Source organism: Procambarus clarkii, chromosome 46 (genome assembly GCF_040958095.1).
Source record: "Procambarus clarkii isolate CNS0578487 chromosome 46, FALCON_Pclarkii_2.0, whole genome shotgun sequence".
Classification (NCBI taxonomy): domain Eukaryota; kingdom Metazoa; phylum Arthropoda; class Malacostraca; order Decapoda; family Cambaridae; genus Procambarus; species Procambarus clarkii.
The window spans coordinates 28,269,262-28,293,346 of NC_091195.1; the positions used below are offsets into that span (position 1 = coordinate 28,269,262).

Below are 24,085 nucleotides of genomic sequence, written 5' to 3' on the forward strand. Positions count from 1 at the left end.
GAAGAAAACTGCTATCGAGGCTTCACCACTTGCTTCTACCAGCACGGCAGCAGACGCAATGGACCTAGAGAGGACAGCATCAGTCTCACACCAGACAGTGTCAGACAATGTACCTCTCTCCACAGCACAGCCACAGGACAACAGTATGAGACAGGAGAGGACACCACCAGTCTCACACCAGCCAGTGTCAGACACTGTACCTCTCTCCACAGCACAGCCACAGGACAACAGTATGAGACAGGAGAGGACACCACCAGTCTCACACCAGACAGTGTCAGACACTGTACCTCTCTCCACAGCCCAGCCACAGGACAACAGTATGAGACAGGAGAGGACACCACCAGTCTCACACCAGCCAGTGTCAGACACTGTACCTCTCTCCACAGCACAGCCACAGGACAACAGTATGAGACAGGAGAGGACACCACCAGTCTCACACCAGCCAGTGTCAGACAATGTACCTCTCTCCACAGCCCAGCCACAGGACAACAGTATGAGACAGGGGAGGATACCACCAGTCTCACACCAGACATCGCCAGACTCTGCACATCTTCCAAAATTCAAGATAATGCAGACAGACCACTTTCCTACAGCATATGGAGTAGTAACGACAATGGAAAAAGAACAACCAGAGCTCAAACTTTCCATTACAGTCAACCTGAAAGGAGAAATAATAATGACACCACAAGACCAACAGACTTCAAATTACTTGGGAAAAGTAAGAGTCCTGCAAGGAAAACCAGTATGCTTGAAAAAGCTGAACCCTTCTGAAAGATGCACCCGAGTCGTGCTTTTGGGATACCCAATCGACTTTCCCCTGGGTCCAGTACTGGGACACAAGCAAATCCTGAATACGGAACGATGCCGCATAAAAGTAGACAAGGCAGCGACACGTCAGGTTCTGGTGACCGTCATGGGACATGTGCCAGAAACATTCAGTCTTGGAAATTGGGGGACATACCGACAGAGACCATACGTCCCAGAACCGCTACGCTGCTTCAGGTGTCAGAAATACGGGCACCATCAATCACACTGCACAGGACAGGAGAGATGCGGAGTGTGCAGCCAGAGACATCCAACCAAAGACTGTATAGCCAAACACAAGGTAAACCAGGCCACAACAGCCAAGTGTCCAAATTGTGGAGGCAAACATCATGCCTGGAGCACAACCTGCTCTGCACGGAAAGAAATAGTGCAGACAGCTCAGGCCAGGATAAACACACAGACCAGCACCACATACACCAACACCAACGTCTGGAACACTCGTGCACAGCCACAACACACACACACTCTCACAGAGCAAAATTTCCCGAATCTATTAATTCCAAATCAGAAATACACAAAAATGCTGCAGAAATACAGCAAATGCAAAAGAGCAAAAAACAATTACTTTCGGAATCAACACAACAGATATACAGTTTTACCACCGAGGTCCAGCTGAAAAACATCGTGAAGATCATGGCAGAGACCATTATCAATTGTCTACAGGTGACGCAGAACGCCTCACAACAACAGACTCAAGAAATCACTTGTGTGATAATGGACAAGATCGTGCAGCAGACTACAGTTACACAAGAAATAGACAGTCTGAGACAAGACGGAGCACAAGAGGACAAACAACGCAACATGGACATACAGACTACCAACAACAGTCGGGTAGTCAAGACACCAGAACATCAACATTCACAACAGCAACTGCAAGAAGCAGTGACCACCCAAGATCAACAGAATCTTACAACACAAGAGACAGACAACAACAGCCAATGCAGTCTGATATGCAACAACAACAACAAAGACGTATTGAACAGCAGAGATGCAGAGGTTCCGACAACACAAGAAAGAGCTAAGAGCAATCACTGCTTCATATCAGCTTCCTGCATTGGTCCGAAGGCAGCAAGAACAATTAAAACAAGAGAGGTTGACAGTCATTCATGAGAGCATAGCTATAAATAACGAATGTGAATGTTCCTTCACCAAACAAGAACTAATCAGAGCCATAAAAGGTGGTAAGGACACTGTCCCAGGTGTTGATAACATTACATACTCAATGATCGCACACGCAGGTCCTGTTGGAGAACAAGGAATATTGGACGTCATCATTGCATCTTGGCAGCAAGGCAAACTATCGACCTCTTGGAAGAAAGCAGACATCATACCGATTCCTAAGCCGAAAGAACCTGGCAATTAGAGACCCATTTCATTAACATCATGCATTAGTAAAACTGCAGAACGGATGGTCTTAAATAGGCTACTGTGGAAGACTGGAGACCTTCATAAACACATATTTGGCTAAATCCTCTAATCAAATAAATCTCAGAATAAACAATACCCAAATTTGTAACAAAGTAGATGGCAAATTCCTATTTGCATTTGTTCTCATTGACCACAAGCTGAATTTCCAGGGACACATTCTAAATATATATTAAAAAAGTTTCAAAAACTGTTGGCATTCTTTCTAAGATCAGATATTATGTACCCCGCCCTGCCCTGGTGACCATTACTCCCTCATCTACCCATATCTCAACTATGGTATTTGTGCTTGGGGTTCTACTACCCAAAATCATTTACGTCCTCTAATTACTCAACACAAAGCTGCTATTAGGACAATATCCAACTCTGGCCCCAGACATCACTCGGTACCTTTACTGAAATCTCTGAATATGTTAGACATTGTCACTGCACATTCTCTCATGTGTATTATACATATATAAAACGCTGAACTGTAATGCCAATCCTGACCTCGAAAGCTTCATTGAAGGTTGTAACAGAACCCATGAGCACCACACCAGAAACAAATACAGTTTTGATATTCCTAGAGTACGACTTAATCAAACTAGAAATGCTCTACAAATCAAGGGACCCAGAATGTGGAATGACCTTCCCAACCATGTTAAAGACTGTACCTCTCTCAACCAGTTTAAGTTAAAAACGAAGCTATACCTAATAAATTCCCTGTAACCTACCATACCCCCCTATTGTCAACCATGTCTGTTTTTTTTTTAAACAACGCTGTTTGTCGACCTAATTGTATTTGTGCTGCTTTTTCAGCCATGTTCCCCCCCCCCCTCTTTTGTCTTTATTTTTATTTGTTCTCAACACATTTTATTCTTTATACTCAATTAGTATTAAGTTTTAGTCATTAATGTTTTTCCTGTCCGAAACGCTTTGGTAATAGTGGCTTTAGGCATTGTATGTACTAGCTCTATCTATAAATCGATAAAATTTTGGAAAATCTCTTGTATGTATGTACCTTACCTGAATATACATTTATTTATTTATTTATTTATTTATTATCTAGCAATGGCGCCGGCAGCGAGTCCCTTGAAGAGCTGACTTTGAATCACAGAAAATTACTCCTCCATTGTTCTTCAGTGCGTTAGTGGCAAGTTGTAGTGCAGCTAATTCTGCATGTGTAATTACCTAAGTGTAATTACCTAAGTGTAGTTACAGGATGAGAGCTACGCTCGTGGTGTCCCGTCTTCCCAACACTCTTTGTCATATAACGCTTTGAAACTACTGACGGTCTTGGCCTCCACCACCTTCTCACTTAACTTGTTCCAACCGTCTACCACTCTATTTGCGAAGGTGAAAAACAATCCATCACAAATATCCAAATTACGGAACTATTCACTCTACTCACCATGAGAGTAAGAACAAGACCGGAACGTGAAGATGCCAACATAGAAGACACTGCTCAACATATCACGCCCACTACACCTTATTTTTTATTATTTTCTACCACAGACGTGGCCACACATTTACAATGCTAACCAGCATATATACATTTTCTTCTGTCCTCCATGGACAGGGTTAGAGATGTGTTAGACAGGGTTAGACATATAGTTCAAGGGTTTATTGAACACTCAACCACAGAAGGTGATTCGGTGCTTTTAAAATGCTAAGCTAACCTACATACGTAATTACATAGATACACAGATTTACGTATGCCCTACATAAAGTATTAGATGTGTCTTTTACATAGTGTCATTAATGTACATTCACAAAGGTGAAATGTAATTCTGATCAGCTTCCATATATGCTTTATACCCATACATATACATACACACACACACATACACATACATATATACACACACACATGCATTCACATACATTTGTCTCATTTACCCTGACAGGGTGAGGTAGCTGATAAAGAAACTAGTGTGCAATTAAGCACTTAATCACTGAAGGTGATGAAGGTGCTTTTACAAGCTCAGCCCACTACACCTAATGTGTGGAGCTGAGCCAGGCTGAGCCAGTTATTGTGTCTCACACTTGTGATCTGTGTACATATGTTGTCTTTGTATATTCTACGGGCTGCTGCAGTGCGACCTGTTGACATTTGTACAGACCCATCAGCAAGAGCATTTACTTATTTATTTATATATAAGAAGGTACATTGGGTTTATGAGGAATACAGAGCACTGATGTTTTACATTCTTGTAAAGCCACTAGCACGCATAGCGTTTCGGGCAGGTCCTTAATCTAACAGATAATTTTAAGAAAGTAATTTGTAGCAAAATTAAAAAAAAATACAGGTACATTGTAAGAGAGTACAACAATACATTGGATGAAAGTATAAAAAATACATTGAATAAGAAATTTGACAGAGATTAGTAGGTACATTAAATTAAATTTAAGGGTTATCAACAGGTACATTGCAGCGTAATTTGAGGATTATTGCAAGGTATAATGCAGTAAACTATGTGTTCAGTATAACAACCATGATATAAGATACAGCAATGATTACAATGGTAAAGTTGTATGAACACTAAGTATAGTGTTCATGAGGCCGTAAGTTATTTATAAAGGAATCAACGGTTTCAAGCGTGTTGCCTTCAGGAATGCTGGGTTTTGAGATTTTTTTTTTTGAGATATATACAAGAGTTGTTACATTCTTGTAGAGCCACAAGTACGCGTAGCGTTTCGGGCAGGTCCCCGGAATACGATCCCCGCCGCGAAGAATCGTTGTTACATCCAAGTACACATTTTACTGTTGCGTTAAACAGAGGCTACAGTTAAGGAATTGCGCCCAGTAAATCCTCCCCGGCCAGGATACGAACCCATGACATAGCGCTCGCGGAACGCCAGGCGAGTGTCTTACCACTACACCACGGAGACTGCTGGGGGCCACGGAGACTGACTCCGGAGCAAGGGTACGTTGTCCTTGCTTGTTTTGCTGATGGGTGTGTAAGACACTTGTATTTCAGGGAACAGATATAATGGAATATCATTGGCTGGTACGTTGTAAACAATAGGAATATTCAGATTAGTGAGATCGGCAACACTTCTACTCACACAGCTCGGATACAGGTTGCCTGCTGGTGCGTTATGGCAACAATCTCCCGCCAATAAATAGCACTTTGCCATAACTTCTGGCGGGATGTTAAACACACAGGGTGAAGTACAATCAGAACTGCCAATGTGCTTTAATATACCTACTAATCTCTCTCATCTCATTTTTTTTCTTGCAAATGTATCTGTTATCATTTTATAAATTTTGCTGAAAATTTACATTCTTAAAATTATCTGTTAGATTAAGGACCTGCCCGAAACGCTGCGCGTACTAGTGGCTTTACAAGAATGGAAACACCATGATATATATCCTCACAAACCCAATGTACATTCTTGTATATATATATAAATCAATAGATAAATAAATAAATAAAAGTTATCGTACATGAGGCGGGAGGCGACGCATGCGCAGTAGAGCCTCACACGACTGCTACCCGTCCCACACGTAGAGGTGAGTACTGGCGCTCCTCTCTAATACAATATTTGCCTTATAATAAGTTGTTCTAGGCTCTTAACAGTGCACGTAGGTGTTGCAGAGCAGTAATTATTGTGGCCGAGATAATAATTTGCTCTCATAAGTCTGCTACGTCTTGAAATGTTTATTAGGGAAGGCAAATTCCCGCTGGCCGCCCCTGCCCCCCGGCGGTGTTTATTGTCTTAACTCTGATGCCATCTATTATTTCTTTGTGATGTGTTCCGCAGTGGTCAGCGCAGTAGCCTCACAACTGTGAGGTCCAGGGTTCGATTCCAGCAACAGGACGAGACGTTTGGGCAATATTTCATTACACCTGATGGACCTGTTCACCTAGCAGTTAGTAAGTACCTTCAATTAATTAAGTAATTATTCAAATGTTCTGGATTACATCCAAAGGGAAGGTAATTCAGTAGCCTACTAAGGGGACCTTGCCCCTAACAGTAAACAGCTAGTACTGCTATTCACAGTCACACAGTTACTGGTGTCCAACAGTATCCTTCACAGTCAAACAATTGTCTCCGTGGTGTAGTGGTAAGACACTCGCCTGGCGTTCCGCGAGCGCTATGTCATGGGTTCGTATCCTGGCCGGGGAGGATTTACTGGGCGCAAATCCTTAACTGTAGCCTCTGTTTAACTCAACAGTAAAATGTGTACTTGGTTGTAACAACGATTCTTCGCGGCGGGGATCGTATTCCAGGGACCTGCCCGAAACGCTACGCGTACTAGTGGCTCTACAAGAATGTAACAACTCTTCTATATATCTCTAAACAAAAAAAAATTAGTGGGGTCCAACAGTATCCTTTACAGTCAAACAATTAGTGGGGTCCAACAGTATCCTTCACAGTCAAACAATTAGTGGGGTCCAACAGTATCCTTCACAGTCAAACAATTAGTGGGGTCCAACAGTATCCTTCACAGTCAAACAATTAGTGGGGTCCAACAGTATCCTTCACAGTCAAACAATTAGTGGGGTCCAACAGTATCCTTTACAGTCAAACAATTAGTGGGGTCCAACAGTATCCTTTACAGTCAAACAATTAGTGGGGTCCAACAGTATCCTTCACAGTCAAACAATTAGTGGGGTCCAACAGTATCCTTCACAGTCAAACAATTAGTGGGGTCCAACAGTATCCTTCACAGTCAAACAATTAGTGGGGTCCAACAGTATCCTTCAATAATGATATAAGATGATAGCAGTGATTACAATGGTGAAGTTGTATGGCTTAGGTACATATATTGGGGGACTGAGTAGCACAAGATACAGTGAGAGTTTAAATCACTAGGTAGGAAACTATGAAGATGAAATAAGGTACTTTGTATTTTACTTTTGAATAAAGTGTAGATTTGACAACTTTTGAATTTATTAGAGAGTGAGATCCATAGACCAGGTCCCTTTATTTGCATAGAGTGTTTACACAGATGTAGTTTGACTCTGGGGATATCAAAGAGATATTTATTTCTGGTGTGGTGATTATGGGTTCTATTACATCTGTCAAGGATGAGTTTCAGATCAGAATATGCATTTAAAAGCAAGGTTTTGTACATTTTGTATAATCTAGTTCGATGATAGTCTGACGCAAGTGATCCATCAACCTTTCAAAAAATCGACACAACATTAGCAACCATCCGCAGCTGGTGGCCGTATTGTGTATTAAGTGTATACCTGTTGTGTATTAAGTGCCACCGAGTTCTAGAATATTTAGTGGTGTCTGCGTAAGCTAGTGATTGTGCCCCAAACGTTACCTCTGGGATAGGAATCCTCGCCTGGTGCAGAGTGCATAGGCATGCTGTTTATGGCTTCTTCAAAATCCAGTCGGGATAGGGTGACATCTGATATATGATTTGATGTCGGTATCATATCCATGAAAAATTCATTTGGTTGGAGTGGCTTAAGGTGACCGACCCCGTGTACCAATATTTACTGTGATACCTATCTTGAGGTTATCGTGAGATGATTTCGGGGCTTTAGTGTCCCCGCGGCCCGGTCCTCGACCAAGCCTCCACCCCCAGGAAGCAGCCCGTGACAGCTGACTAACACCCAGGTACCTATTTTACTGCTAGGTAACAGGGGCATAGGGTGAAAGAAACTTTGCCGATTGTTTCTCGCCAGCACCTGGGATCGAACCCAGGACCACAGGATCACAAGTCCAGTGTGCTGTCCGCTCGGCTCCCTAAGTGTGTTCTAGTGCCCCTTCTGGAACATAGACTTCACCCTAAGTAGCAGTTGTAAGTCTTAATGTATCCTGCCTATGGGGATTCAATGAGGCTAACGTAAGATCGAGTGGTAAAGTAATTTGTTGTATACTTGTATTGTGTAATTTTGTATATGGGGGGTTATTAGGGGTCAATAAATAATTTCTAAGGTTATTAGGAGTATCGTTTGACCCTATTTGAAAGGGAGTAGGTTAATCTTACTTAGGCTAAAGATAGACTAGGACAAGTATTATTTGCTGAGAATTGTCTTCCCTGGGGGCCAGGGCCTAACCTAACTCTCACTATTCTAGGATCTCCTTGACTTTAGCTATTGGGCCTAATAGGACCACCAATCCCTCATAACACTTACTGTGGAAAGTTCGACCTTTACTGTGGAAAATTCAGAATTAACAAATAATGAAAGCTTTATTTTTTCTATTGGATGTAATTAAATTTTCAATACCTTGCTAAATTATATTTAATTAATTTTAGTTTACATAAATATATATTTTGGGCAGGTAACCTTCATGTGCCTGTTTGTTTACATTTGATTTTTCCAGAAGTTGGAGACGTCTGAGAAATGTTGAACGAAGTACAGACGTCTGAGGAACGTTGGACGAAGTACAGACGTCTGAGGAACGTTGGACGAAGTACAGACGTCTGAGAAACGTTGGACGAAGTACAGACGTCTGAGAAACGTTGGACGAAGTACAGACGTCTCAAGAACGTTGGACGAAGTACAGACGTCTGAGGAACGTTGGACGAAATGCAAGGAAGTTATTGATGACTTTTCATTAGTGTAAAGTAAAACATAAGAAATACTAATTTTAATCTCTTCAGCAAAACAATTGAATTACAAAAAGTTACTGAAAATATATAAACAACAAAATAATATATTAAATATGTAATAAATTTCTCAAAGTTCAATACTGTACCACAATATAGAAGCTGGAGCACCGTACTGAAGAAGTACAATACAGTCGCCAGTGAACAAGCAGGAACAAACTGAACAAAAGTATTGTGAGGTGCTAATCAGTAAGTTCAGTATGCCAGTAACGCAAGACAACAAAAACTGGTCCCGTTATGGCCTGGCTTTGTGTACGGAAGGACGAGATGCACTGGCTTGTGTGTTCATGTGGTTGTACAAGGGCGGCTTCCCAGTAACTGTGTCCAACGTTAACCTCTTTGATCAGGAGAAGACAAAGCTACAGGATTCAACTGACGCGGCAGCGTTTGATATCACCCTGTTGTACAAGCTCCTGCGGCGTGTGTGTGGTCTGGCTGACATTAATGACCCCACGTGGACCACTCCAGGGCCAAGCGGGCCATCGCTCGAACACCTCATTTACAAGCTGAAGAAGCTCCGAGACTATGATTGGGGCCATATAAATAAGATGACTCGGCAAGACCTTGAGGAAAAGCTGACAGAGCTCCGTAATATACTGAAGATGATGTTGGCTAAGGCCGGCGCCCGGTGTGGGAAAGACAGCCGTGAAGTGGACCGAATGTTTAGAAACTTCACTGAGTATATTGACGCACTGCTAGAAAATATCAGAGAGCCGGTGTTTCAGCGCCAAATGGGGGGCTTGACACCGCTTTCATGGGAAGATCCCAACAGATTACGCCAGGAAGATTTGCTAGTATTACAAGAGCAAGTTCTCAACCAATTGCGTTACGAATTCGCTGTGATTAAGGCAGGAAGATTAGTACTTGACACAGTGTTCAGATGGTCATACAGAGGTACCTTCCCAGTACACAATTACCTCACTGAGGAATTGGGGTATAATTCTAATATGTACTGGTGGATCTTCTCGAATTACCAGCAGAATAAGCTTCAAGCTTCTGACAGCACTGGTTTTGATATCTTCTTATTATACAAACTACTGCAGCATGTGTGTGGTCTGGCAAATTTTGCTGACCGTACGTGGACCACTCCAGGGCCAAGCGGGCCATCGCTTGAGCACCTCATTTATAAACTGGAGCAACACCGAAATTATGCTGCTCATGGACAACTGAGTATGACTGAGCAAGACTTCAAACCGAGACTGAAAGAACTCAAGGACTTATTTGTACAGGTGTTGACTCAAGCCGGAGGACGGTTTGGGAGAACTGATAATGATGTGAGTCAGGTGATCAACTCTGTCACCGTGTTTATTGATGCATCGTATACAAAGATCACAGAGCTGCTGGACCCCTCAGATCTTGCGGATATGGAAACCACCTCTACAAATAGATGAAGATGTTCCATAAACTTCCTTTTAATTATCATGTAACATTGTAGTTTTCTGCTCTAAGAGTCTGACCTTCCTTCCTGCTAATACTCCTATCATTCATGGTTTAAACTTTTATATATATATATATATATATATATATATATATATATATATATATATATATATATATATATATATATATATATATATATATATATATATATATATATATATATATATATATATGCAATTGACGATCACAAAACACTGATCATTTTATGCGGAAAATCCACAGAGAAATATGAAATGAGGTGAACGTTTCGGCTTTGTTAAAGCCTTTGTCAACACCAGACTGTTGACTTTGTCAACACCAGACTGACTGGTGTCAACACCAGTCAGTCTGGTGTTGACAATGGCTTTAACAAAGCCGAAACGTTCACCTCATTTCATATTTCTCTGTGGATTTTCCACATATATATATATATATATATATATATATATATATATATATATATATATATATATAAAATGTTTTGACCAGGAGGCAAAACGTACCCAAGATCCCCCCACTCCACACACCCTCCACACGCCGGCTCGTCATCAAACCAGCTAACTACCCTTCACCAGCTTGCCTGCTCCTGATTGGTGACTCGCCGACCGCACACCTGCACACCGCATGTCAGCGCCCTCTACCTGAGTCGACGTCTGAGCCTGACCAGCTATTAACTTCAGAATATTCTTTGTGCTCTTAGAGTTGCCATCTCTCTCTGGCATACTAGCTCATTGGCTGGTATACGAAGGGAGGTTTCAGCCATAGCTGATATTCTCAGCACCATTTTAACATTTCACTTTTGTAATATTGTATCTCACATTGTCTTTGCATTTATCTTTGTTATTTAACTTTATTTTTCATTCCCCCGAGATTTGTCTTTATTTTCATTTATGTTTAAAGTAAATATATTAAAGTTTCATTGTTCATACTTTGTGTTTTACGTGTTCCTCCCTCTCCCTTACCACAGACAACAGGCAAGCAGTCTATATTTTTGTTTTATGTGTGACCAGGCTTTGACACCTGCCATTGGAGGACTGCCGAACATCAACACTTTCCCGTCACAATATAGATATATATATATGCACTGGACTATATCCAATCCTATCTTAGTGATAGACTCCAATGTGTAACCATCAATAATATAACCTCTCCCACTCTACCAATAACCGTTGGAGTGCCACAGGGCAACATCTTGGGACCTCTCCTATTTCTTATATACATCAATGATCTGCCTAATGTCTCTAACATTCTGAAACCTATTTTGTTTGCTGATGATACTACCCTCATCTACTCTAACCCCAACCCACATACACTAAATAATGTTGTTAATAATGAACTAAAAAAAGTCCACTTATGGATGTCAACCAATAAACTAACATTTAACATAGAAAAGACCTACTACATTATATTTGGATGCAAATCTACAAATGCAATTCAGCTTCAGATAGATAATGTAAACATTAGCAATAATAATTATGGAAAGTTTCTTGGCCTATTCCTAGACAAGAGACTCAACTTCAGCACCCACATACAACACATAACTAAGAAAGTCTCTAAAACAGTTGGGATACTCTCCAAAATCAGATATTATGTACCTAACTCTGCTCTCATCTCTCTGTATTATGCACTAATCTATCCCTATCTTAATTATGGTATCTGTGCATGGGGTTCAACCACTGCAAACCACCTCAAGTCCATCATCACCCAGCAAAAATCTGCTATCAGAATAATAACAAATTCTGCTTTCAGACAACACTCAGCCCCCTTGTTTAACTCCCTTAACATGCTAAACATAATCTCACTCTACAAATTTTCTTGTGTCAATTACATTTACAAAACCCTGTTCTTAAACGCAAATCCTTGTCTGAAACTCTCACTGGACAGATGTAATAAGACCCATTATCACCACTCCAGAAATAAATATCTCTTTGATATCCTCAGAGTCAAACTTAATCTGTGTAAACACTCTATGCAAATAAAGGGACCCAGTTTATGGAACTCACTCCCTAATGAATTGAAAAGCTGTCCAACTTTTGCGTCATTCAAAAACAAAACTAAAAAGTACCTAATCTCATCTTCATAGTTTTTTTACCTTGTTACTTTAAAATTGCACTGTATCTATTGCTACCCAATCTCCCAATCTCTATGTACCCAATCCGAACGTCTTTACCATTGTGATCAACAGAAGCGACCAGGATGAGCGCCAAGCACCGGCTCCTGGAGGCAAACACAAAGCAGGGAAAACTTCGATCAGAAGTTGGAGTTCATGGAAGTTGACATAAAAACCACGAATATTTCATTAAAGAACAGACAAAGACAAAAAGAGAGAACAGAAACAGGGATAATAAGGGAGAAACAAAGGCAAAGTTGAACACAGGAGGAACAAGATCAGTGAAATCAGGGTGACGGGGCAGCGGTAAAGCTAGCAAAGATAACTGAGACAAGGGAGCGGGAGGACGAATCAGAGGCAAACGGACAGAGTCTGGAATGAGAGGAGGCAACGGAGAGAGGTGGTCAAGGGAAACGGGGGCAGGAAGGACAGTAACAGGCGAGGGCACCGGAGCAGGGCAGCATCCAAGAGTGGATCAAGGCCCAAGGAAACCTCCATAGGAGGGACAGGGACCCTGCCACTGAAAAGAGAGGGGGAAGCAGGGATAGTATCTGTGTCGGAAAGTGAGGAATACATTGAAGCCTTCTTACCCGCCGAGGAGGAAGGAGGAGAGCAGTCTCCGTGGTGTAGTGGTAAGACACTACATGTCTGGTAACTCTGATGCCATCTATTATTTCTTTGTGATGTGTTCCGCAGTGGTCAGCGCAGTAGCCTCACAACTGTGAGGTCCAGGGTTCGATTCCAGCAACAGGACGAGACGTTTGGGCAATATTTCATTACACCTGTTCACCTAGCAGACAGTAAGTACCTTCAATTAATTAAGTAATTATTCAAATGTTCTGGATTGCATCCAAAGGGAAGGTAATTCAGTAGCCTACTAAGGGGACCTTGCCCCTAACAGTAAACAGCTAGTACTGCTATTCACAGTCACACAGTTACTGGTGTCCAACAGTATCCTTCACAGTCAAACAATTGTCTCCGTGGTGTAGTGGTAAGACACTCGCCTGGCGTTCCGCGAGCGCTATGTCATGGGTTCGTATCCTGGCCGGGGAGGATTTACTGGGCGCAATTCCTTAACTGTAGCCTCTGTTTAACGCAACAGTAAAATGTGTACTTGGATGAAAAAACGATTCTTCGCGGCAGGGGATCGTATTCCAGGGACCATAGGATTAAGGACTTGCCCGAAACGCTACGCGTACTAGTGGCTCTACAAGAATGTAACAACTCTTGTATATATCTCAAAAAAAAAAAATAAATAAAAAAAAAGAAAAAAAAAAGAGAGGAGCCAGGCTTACACTTCTGACGTAGAGTGACTGGCGTACCATCAGCAATATACTGGGCGACTGCCTCGACAGTTTCAACAGGAGAACGGGAACGGGCAACATGAAGAACGCTGGGAGGAGGAGGATGAACAATGGCCTGAACAGACAGCCGGCGAGGAGGGCTGAGAGGAGTGGGGTGAGAAGGAAGGGAGGGCACAGGAGACGAGGAAGGAAGGAAACACCAGACGGAGAACCAGGAGGAGGAGGAGGACCCTCTGGCCCAGAACGCAAAGGTGAAGACGGAGGAGGTGTCGGGGTCCAAGGCCTCGAAACGGCTGCGAAACTGAGAAAGCAAGAGAGGGCGAGAAGAAGGGGAACGCAACACACAAGCATAAGACATGCCAGAGAAAGAGGGAAGACGGCGAACCTGGCGCCTAGCCTCAGGAAAAGACAAATGATCACGAAGATTCCAATTGAGGATGGCTTCCTCAAATGTGTAATGCACACATGTGCGGGAGAAGGCAGAGTGGGCGTCACCGCAATTGATGTAGAGAGTTTGGGAAGAAGGACACTCCGTCTTAGAATGGCCCGAGGTTCCACACAAGGGGCAGGGAGAGACCACACTTGTGCACCTGGAGGGACCATGCCCAAATCTCTAGCACTTGCTGCAGAGGCGAGGAGAGGGGATGTACTCCTGAACGGAGCGTCTGGCACCAGCAAGAATGTCTGAAGCAGGAAGGGACCGTTCATCAAACTTGATCGTCACAACGTGAAGAGGCTGATGGCGACGACCACGAGGGGGTCGAGTGAAGGTCTCGAGTGAAGGTCATTCTGTCGTCGACACCTGGAGGATAGAATGGCCTTGGGCCTCAAGGATATACTTATTATCCTCTTGGCAGTCTTTAAATTCCCTGTCACTATTCGCAACATGGTGCGGGACTGTGCCAATGCAGGCATTCAAATGGGCATTTTTGGAGATCCGAAGAAGGGTCTCCCCAATGCAGGACAATGAAGCCAAGCGGGCAGCCGCTTTCTGAGAGAAGGAGCAGCAACAACACGGGGAATACATCGATGCCTTCATACCCGCCGGGGAGGAGAAACGAGAGCAGCCAGGCTTGAAGAACATGAAGAGGAGCCAGGCAACATGAAGAACGCTGAGAGGAGGATGGACAATGGCCTGAACAGACAGGTGGCGAGGAGGACCAAGAGGTCCACCCCAGTACGGGTGGGGGTTAACGGTGACTAACGTATCCACCGAATCAACAAATTGCTTATGGAGAAATAAATCATCAAGGCGAGTAGGATCAACATGACTAAGATCAATATACTTATTTCATGTAGCAGGACCAAACAAAGTCTGGTAAGAAGGAGAATGGGAAGGAAACAAGGGCGAGCGAGTGCCGCGGTGACGACGCCGAGCACTCCCAGTGTGAGAGGGGCGAGCGAGTGCCGCGGTGACGACGCCGAGCACTCCCAGTGTGAGAGGGGGTAATTAAAAGGCAAAGTAGTGACAACTAGAGACGGAGCCTCGCCAGGTGATGAGGACGTCACCACTCTGGGCTTGGGGCTCAACTCCGCCACAGAGATTGAAGGGGAGCAGAGAGAGGCAGTCGGGAGAGTCCAAGAAGGAACATGGTCTGGGGCCAATGTAGCGGGGGCTACAGAGCCCGGTCTTCCAACACAGTCTAACTCAGGCTTGGTTGCCCACCCCACGAGTCTGGGAAGTGAAAAAGAAGGTTAATCATCGGCATAATAACGAGCAGGTAAGAATTTCCTTCACGGATAACCCCCATACCCACCATGGAGCCACAATTAGAAGACAGAACATCTGACAAGACGGGGCTCCCCAAGGGTGCATCGTGAGTATTCGCCCCACAATCGCCACCTTCAGAACCATCAGTCCGTCGAGATCGGGTTCAGCAACGAAGGCGAGGATTGACAATAGAAGCGTCCCCTCGCTCACAACGTCAAGTACCACAGTTCTACGGGTGAGACAGTGTGCCTCCCCAAACACCCGGGCGTCAAAACAGATGTCCAAAAGAATAATCAAGAATGGCAAAAAATCGGCGGGAAAGACAATGAGAAAGGAGAAGATGGGGTAGGAAAAAGGAAACATAAGGAAGAGGAAAGGACTTCCAGCACAATTTGTAAAGACAGCAGCAGGAGCATAAGGCTTTAAAAGGGCAGAATACAGACCCATGGAGCATCACTCCGGCAGCCGCCACCAAGCCCCCTCACGATGACAACACCCTGGAAATGAAATGGAGTTCTTTCTTGTAAAGGTTTAATAAGTTCCAGTTCCCACGGTGGAATTCCATGCACTCTTGGTAATAAAACTTGTTCCAATAGTATTTTTTTATTTATTGATATACACAAGAGTTGTTACATTCTTGTACAGCCACTATCACGCAGAGCGTTTCAGGCAAGTCCTTAATCCTAATTTTCCCCACAATACGACTTGCCAAATCGTTTAACAACCAGATACTCATTTTACTGCTGGGTGAACAGAGGCTACAGTTAAGGATTGGCGCCGGGCCAATCCTTCCCAGTCAGGATACGAACCCAGGCCAAAGACTGCTCGTGAAGTGCCGGGCGAGTGTTTTACCACTACACCACAGGGACTGCACACATGTTCATTCGCATCAGCCGGCCTGGAGTATGAGGGCTTCATCTGACCCTATCACCCACCACAACTTTATTATGTTCAACTCTTATATGCTTGCCACGACTTCTTTTAATATGGATCTTCGTACGCATGTATACACTTTCATCACCTTACCTTGAGGTTACCTTGAGGTGCTTCCGGGGCTTAGCGTCCCCGCGGCCCGGTCGTCGACCAGGCCTCCTGGTTGCCGGACTGATCAACCAGGCTGTTGGACGCGGCTGCTCGCAGCCTGACGTACGAGTCACAGCCTGGTTGATCAGGTATCCTTTGGAGGTGCTTTTCCAGTTCTCTCTTGAACACTGTGAGGGGTCGGCCAGTTATGCCCCTTATGTGTAGTGGAAGCGTGTTGAACAGTCTCGGGCCTCTGATGTTGATAGTTCTCTCTTGAACACTGTGAGGGGTCGGCCAGTTATGTCCCTTATGTGTAGTGGAAGCGTGTTGAACAGTCTCGGGCCTCTGATGTTGATAGTTCTCTCTTGAACACTGTGAGGGGTCGGCCAGTTATGTCCCTTATGTGTAGTGGAAGCGTGTTGAACAGTCTCGGGCCTCTGATGTTGATAGTTCTCTCTTGAACACTGTGAGGGGTCGGCCAGTTATGTCCCTTATGTGTAGTGGAAGCGTGTTGAACAGTCTCGGGCCTCTGATGTTGATAGTTCTCTCTTGAACACTGTGAGGGGTCGGCCAGTTATGTCCCTTATGTGTAGTGGCAGCGTGTTGAACAGTCTCGGACCTCTGATGTTGATAGAGGCATATACTTTTCCAATGTTTCTGTATGCATGTAGCTTGTCTCATCATTTACACATGTAATGTAATGTTAGTCACATATGTAAATAGGTAATTATTGGTAATGAGTAATGTTAAATGTTTAGGGCTAGCTGTCCCCAGCCACGCGTTGCTGTGGCTCAACTACGCGTGTGTGTTGCTGAGCTATAGCAACCCTTTCCTCTCCCGCCCCCGTTCTCTCCACTATTTCCCCCCTCCCATCCCCTCGTCCTCCCCACCATCCCCCACTCCCCCGTCCCCTCGTCCTCCCCACCATCCCTCACTCCCTCGTCCCCTCGTCCTCCCCACCATCCCTCACTCCACCGTCCCCTCGTCCTCCCCACCATCCCTCACTCCCCCGTCCCCTCGTCCTCCCCACCATCCCCCACTCCCCCGTCCCCTCGTCCTCCCCACCATCCCTCACTCCCTCGTCCCCTCGTCCTCCCCACCATCCCTCACTCCCTCGTCCCCTCGTCCTCCCCACCATCCCTCACTCCCTCGTCCCCTCGTCCTCCCCACCATCCCCCACTCCCTCGTCCCCTCGTCCTCCCCACCATCCCTCACTCCCTCGTCCCCTCGTCCTCCCCACCATCCCTCACTCCACCGTCCCCTCGTCCTCCCCACCATCCCTCACTCCCCCGTCCCCTCGTCCTCCCCACCATCCCTCACTCCCTCGTCCCCTCGTCCTCCCCACCATCCCTCACTCCCTCGTCCCCTCGTCCTCCCCACCATCCCTCACTCCCCCGTCCCCTCGTCCTCCCCACCATCCCCCACTCCCCCGTCCCCTCGTCCTCCCCACCATCCCTCACTTCCTCGTCCCCTCGTCCTCCCCACCATCCCTCACTCCCCCGTCCCCTCGTCCTCCCCACCATCCCTCACTCCCTCGTCCCCTCGTCCTCCCCACCATCCCTCACTCCCTCGTCCCCTCGTCCTCCCCACCATCCCTCACTCCACCGTCCCCTCGTCCTCCCCACCATCCCTCACTCCCTCGTCCCCTCGTCCTCCCCACCATCCCTCACTCCCCCATCCCCTCGTCCTCCCCACCATCCCTCACTCCCTCGTCCCCTCGTCCTCCCCACCATCCCTCACTCCCCCGTCCCCTCGTCCTCCCCACCATCCCTCACTCCCCCGTCCCCTCGTCCTCCCCACCATCCCTCACTCCCTCGTCCTCCCCACCATCCCTCACTCCACCGTCCCCTCGTCCTCCCCACCATCCCTCACTCCCTCGTCCTCCCCACCATCCCTCACTCCACCGTCCCCTCGTCCTCCCCACCATCCCTCACTCCCTCGTCCCCTCGTCCTCCCCACCATCCCTCACTCCCTCGTCCCCTCGTCCTCCCCACCATCCCCCACTCCCTCGTCCCCTCGTCCTCCCCACCATCCCTCACTCCACCGTCCCCTCGTCCTCCCCACCATCCCTCACTCCCCCGTCCCCTCGTCCTCCCCACCATCCCTCGTCCCCTCGTCCTCCCCACCATCCCTCACTCCCCCATCCCCTCGTCCTCCCCACCATCCCTCACTCCACCGTCCCCTCGTCCTCCCCACCATCCCTCACTCCCTCGTCCCCTCGTCCTCCCCACCATCCCTCACTCCCTCGTCCCCTCGTCCTCCCCACCATCCCTCACTCCCTCGTCCCCTCGACCTCCCCACCATTCCCCACTCCCTCGTCTGATGGGTTCCCAAATGATCTGATGTTCCCATCAGAAAAATGTGAACATCAAATGATCTGATGTTCCCATCACTGAAAAATAAGTAGAACAGTTTAAAAAAAGAAATGAAAAACTAAAACAATAAACTATACTTCAAAAAACTATAGATTAAAAAAAAATTGTGAATAAAAAACCAATTCTTCTATCCAATGATGATGCCGTGCTTTCGGCCTCAGACACTGCTATTGAATTCAATAGGTTCTTTTCATCCATTGGGACATCCCTTGCTCATGATATTCCATCCTCACTCACTAATATTAAAGACTACCTTACAGGTAACTATCCAGAGACTCTGTACCTCGCTCCTGCTACTTCCTCTGATGTTAATGAGGTAATCCTTTCCCTTAAAACTAAGTCAAGCGCCCTTGATGAGATACCAACTCTAAGTTACAAAAAAGCCTCCAGATTTCTAGCTCCTGCCATTGCATTGCTCTTCAACAAGTCACTTGAACTCCAAACCTTTCCGGATATTATAAAAAAACCGAGAGTAACCCCAGTCCACAAATGTGGTGATCTCACTGATGTCAACAATTACAGACCTATCTCAATTCTGCCAACCTTGTCAAAAATATTTGAAAAGCTAATCTACAAGCAGCTTTACTCATATTGAGCCAAACTCAATATACTTAGCTCTTGCCAATATGGTTCCAGACCCAATAAAAGCACTAACGATGCACTTATTAGTATGATTAACTTGATTCATGCAGCTCTTGATAAAAATGAGTTCCCTGTTGGGTTATTTGTGGACCTGAGTAAGGCTTTTGACACTGTCAACCACCAAAACCTTCTTCTTAAATTACATCATTATGGAGTCAGAGGACACTCCCTGCAATACCTTCAGTCTTACCTTACTGACAGGCTCCAGTATGTTTCTGTGAATAAATAATGAAATTAATCTAAGAATAAACAATATATTAATCAGTAGTAAAGTTGATGGTAAATTCCTTGGTGTCCTCATCGACCACAAGCTGAATTTCCAGGGACACGTTCTAAATATAGCAAAAAAAGTTTCAAAAACTGTTGGCATTCTTTCTAAGATCAGATATTATGTACCTCGCCCTGCCCTGGTGACTATTACTCCCTCATCTATCCTTATCTCAACTATGGTATTTGTACTTGGGGTTCTACTACCCTACTACGCTCGGGAGCCGGTTGGCCGAGCAGACAGCACGCAGGACTTCTGATCCTGTAGTCCTGGGTTCGATCCCAGGCGCCGGCGAGAAACAATGGGCAGAGTTTCTTTCACCCTATGCCCTTGTTACCTAGCAGTAAAATAGGTACCTGGGTGTTAGTCAGCTGTCACGGGCTGCTACCTGGGGGTGGAGGCCTGGTCGAGGACCGGGCCGCGGGGACACTAAAAGAACCGAAATCATCTCAAGATAACCTCAAGATCATCTCAAGATAACCCAAAATCATTTACGTCCTCTAATTACTGAACACAAAGCTGCTATTTAGAACAATATCCAACTCTGGCCCCAGACATCACTCGGTACCCCTTACTCAAATCTCTGAATATGTTAGATATTAAGTCACTGTTCATCCTCTCTTGTGTACTCTATATATTTAAAACTGAACAGTTATGCCAATCCTGACCTTAAAAGCTTCCTAGAAGGTTGTAACAGAACCCATGAGCACCACGCCAGAAACAAATACCTATTTGATATTCCAAGAGTACGACTTAACCAAACTAGAAATGCTCTACAAATCAAGGGACCCAGAATTTATTTATTTATTTATTTTATTTATTTATATACAAGAAGGTACATTGGGTTTGTGAGAATACATAGCATAGTACAGTAATTGCACTCTTGTAAAGCCACTAGTACGCGCAGCGTTTCGGGCAGGTCCTTAATCTAACAGATAATTTTAAGTAGGTCAATTCTATCAGAATTAATAAAATGATAACAGATACATTGCAAGAAAAAAAATGAGATGGGAGAGATTAGTAAATATATTAAAGCACATTGTTATATTAAAGCTCTGATTGATTACAATGACAGCTTGATTGGTAATTTAAACAAGATTAATAGACACCATACAGCAGATTGACAGCACATATAAGACAGCAATGATAACAATGGTAAAGATGTTCGGATTGGGTACACTGTGGTATGTGAATGTGGAATGACCTTCCCAACCATGTTAAAGACTGTACCTCTCTCAACCAGTTTAAGAGAAAAACTAAACACTACCTAATTAACTCCCTGTAACCTACCTCACCCCTAAATGTGAACCCATATCTTAATATTTTGTAAACAAAGCTGTTTGTTGACCAACTTGTATATTGGCTATTTTCTACCATGTTCCCCCTTTTTTATCTATTATTTGTTTTCTTTCAACACAATTTATACTTTAAGCTCAATTACTATAAAGTTTTAGCGCTGTTTGAGCGCTGTTTGAGCACTGTTTGTCGACATAATTGTATTTGTGCTGCTTTTTCATCTATGTTTTCATTTCTTGTTTTCATTCTACTCATTATGCTCAATTAGTATTAAGCTTGTCATTTAAGTTTATCATGCCCGAAACGCTTTGCGTACTAGTGGCTTTAGGTATTGTATGTACTACCTCTATCTTTAAATCTAACAGAATGTTTATAACTTTGCATCTATGGATGTGCTTTTCCTAAATATAATATTATTATATTGGTATTATTATTATTAAGTGGTTGGGCACCATTCCATCCCCCTCCCCCCCCTGTCCCATCCAAAATCCTTATCCTGAATCCTTCCAAGGGATATATAGTCGTAATGATGACCAGACCACACAAAACAGCTGCATTAACACACACAGCACCGCTCCTGTGCCAGGTAAGTTACGGGCTCACCATAGCCCGTGCTACTTCGAACTTTTTTCGAATAGCTGAATCTATAACAACAACAACAAACAGACCACACACTAGAAGGAGAAGGGACGACGACGTTTCGGTCCGTCCTGGACCATTCTCAAGTCACAATCGACTTGAGAATGGTCCAGGACGGACCGAATCGTCGTCGTCCCTTCACCTTCTAGTGTGTGGTCTGGTCAACATCTTTTTTTTTTTTTTTTTTTTTTTTTTTTTGAGATATATAGAAGAGTTGTTACATTCTTGTAGAGCCACTAGTACGCGTAGCGTTTCGGGCAGGTCCCTGGAATACGATCCCCTGCCGCGAAGAATCGTTGTTACAACCAAGTACACATTTTACTGTTGCGTTAAACAGAGGCTACAGTTAAGGATTTGCGCCCAGTAAATCCTCCCCGGCCAGGATACGAACCCATGACATAGCGCTCGCGGAACGCCAGGCGAGTGTCTTACCACTACACCATGGAGACTGTTTACAAATTACAAACTGCTTACTGCTAACTGCGGAGACTGCTTACAAATTACAAACTGCTTACTGCTAACTGCGGAGACTGCTTACAAATTAACCTTGAAAAGCCAAATTCATCAATGTAGAGTACTTATATCCTGATTTATGCTTCCTTTATGAATGACAGAAAGGCAGGGAACTATCAGGGAGGAAAGCGCCAAGTCATTACGACTATGCAAGCGAGGAGTCACAATAACGTGGCTGAAGTCTCCGTGGTGTAGTGGTAAGACACTCGCCTGGCGTTCCGCGAGCGCTATGTCATGGGTTCGTATCCTGGCCGAGGAGGATTTACTGGGCGCAAATCCTTAACTGTAGCCTCTGTTTAACTCAACAGTAAAATGTGTACTTGGTTGTAACAACGATTCTTCGCGGCAGGGGATCGTATTCCAGGGACCTGCCCGAAACGCTACGCGTACTAGTGGCTCTACAAGAATGTAACAACTCTTCTATATATCTCAAAAAAAAAAAAAAAAAAAAAAAAAAAAAAAAAAAATTGAGAAGGCGCTCTCTCTCTCTCTCTCTCTCTCTCTCTCTCTCTCTCTCTCTCTCTCTCTCTCTCTCTCTCTCAAGGCGCGAGAGAATGTGCGGAATGCAAATTTCAAGAAACATTTTGTAAGACCTCTTCAATATTGCGTGGTGTTTTGACTATGAAGATGCCTGCAGTTTTAGTAGGGGGTTAATTGGGTTTGTTGGGCCGGAGTCTTGAAAAGGGTCGAGTGGAGGGTGTCGCGGTGTTCAAATATGGCGCCCTAAATACAACGCATTTGAGTCAGAGAAAGGCTTACACTTTATAGTTCATTCTCTTAACATTAAAAATGAACTTTTTTGATCGTGCACCAGTATGTTCACTATAAATATAATTTTCAATGGAATCAATTAAACTAACTTTAATTTATATAAGAGAACCAATGAGGAAATATAATAATGCATCTGGTATTTGTTATAACACTATAACGAAACTTAAATAATTTAAATATAGCTTTCTAGTAGTTATTACTAAAGCAATAATAAATTATTTCGTTAAATTTAATTATTGTTATCTGGTATTAATTAACTAGACAGACCATTTGTCTATGTAATTAGTAGCAGATGCATCAAAACACAGCTGTCAGGCGAGCCACAAGGACCGGTCGGGGGACCACTGCATTTAAGCCTTATTATGGAAGTTTTACCCACATTTATGGTAAGCTTGAAGTATTTTAAGTGATTTGAACTCCATTGAGGCCAAGTGGCTTGAGTTAAGTGTTGAGGTGGTGCGCTGGTTGGCCAGGCGAGAGGGAAGACCAAGTGTCAGTCCTGAGGTAGGAATGTTCGCCCCATTAACGTCATTTTTATAATTTTGCTCAAACCATTTTATTAATGGATAAAACAACAGTTTTAAAACCATGTTCCCGGCCTCCAGTTGTATTTAGTTCTGTTATGAAGTTTAATATTCCTTATTGTTTTCATTGAAACATTTTTTTTAGTTGGGTTTTTTTCAAGTTTTTTCTCCTTCACCTGCAATTTGCATGAAGGTTTTTCCTCTCGATGACTGCACGAGTGGTGATGTTGGGAGGTGCGGCGCTCACAGTGGTCCATCAATGGTCATAATTTGGCAGAGATTGAAACTTATCAATGTCTTTAATTTGTGTGAGGATAGTGAGAAAAAATTAGCATATGAGTAGAAATGTACTCTGGACGGCAAATGAGGATTTGTGTAAATGGTGGTAGCAAAGTGCTGCTGTTTTATAACAAGTGTGAGGTTTAGTCAAGAGACTGAGATTGTGAACGATCTGCCCGAAACGCTTTGCGTAATAGTGGCTTTAGGCATTGTATGTACTAGCTCTAACTATAAATTCATCAATTTTTGTATCACCCCTTGTATGTATGTATTTTACCAAATAAACATTTGAATTTTGAATTTTGAGTCGAAGTATGATTGGGAGTTAGTCGCAGTTCAGATAGGTTAAGGTAGATTATGGTTATCTTGAGGTTATCTTGAGATGATTTCGGGGCTTTAGTG

The 24,085-nt window shown here is 44.2% G+C and overlaps 2 protein-coding genes across 3 annotated transcripts in view; both read left to right on the forward strand.

Annotated features, from left to right (window-relative positions):
- The window catches only part of LOC123770559 (uncharacterized), a 39,893-nt gene extending 28,737 nt beyond the window's left edge, over positions 1–11,156 (forward strand). Inside the window, exons 5-6 of the transcript XR_011222192.1 lie at positions 5,998–6,110; positions 8,524–11,156. The gene's annotated coding sequence lies outside the window, so the exon portion shown is untranslated. The remainder of the gene's footprint in view (positions 1–5,997; positions 6,111–8,523) is intronic.
- Positions 11,157–23,170: 12,014 nt separating this feature from the next.
- LOC123770558 (armadillo repeat-containing protein 8) overlaps positions 23,171–24,085 on the forward strand; it is a 63,888-nt gene continuing 62,973 nt past the window's right edge. For both annotated transcript variants that reach the window (XM_045762579.2, XM_045762580.2), the window contains exon 1: positions 23,171–23,266. In XM_045762579.2, coding sequence (XP_045618535.1) covers positions 23,243–23,266 — 24 coding nt within the window. In that variant the 5' untranslated portion in view covers positions 23,171–23,242. The remainder of the gene's footprint in view (positions 23,267–24,085) is intronic.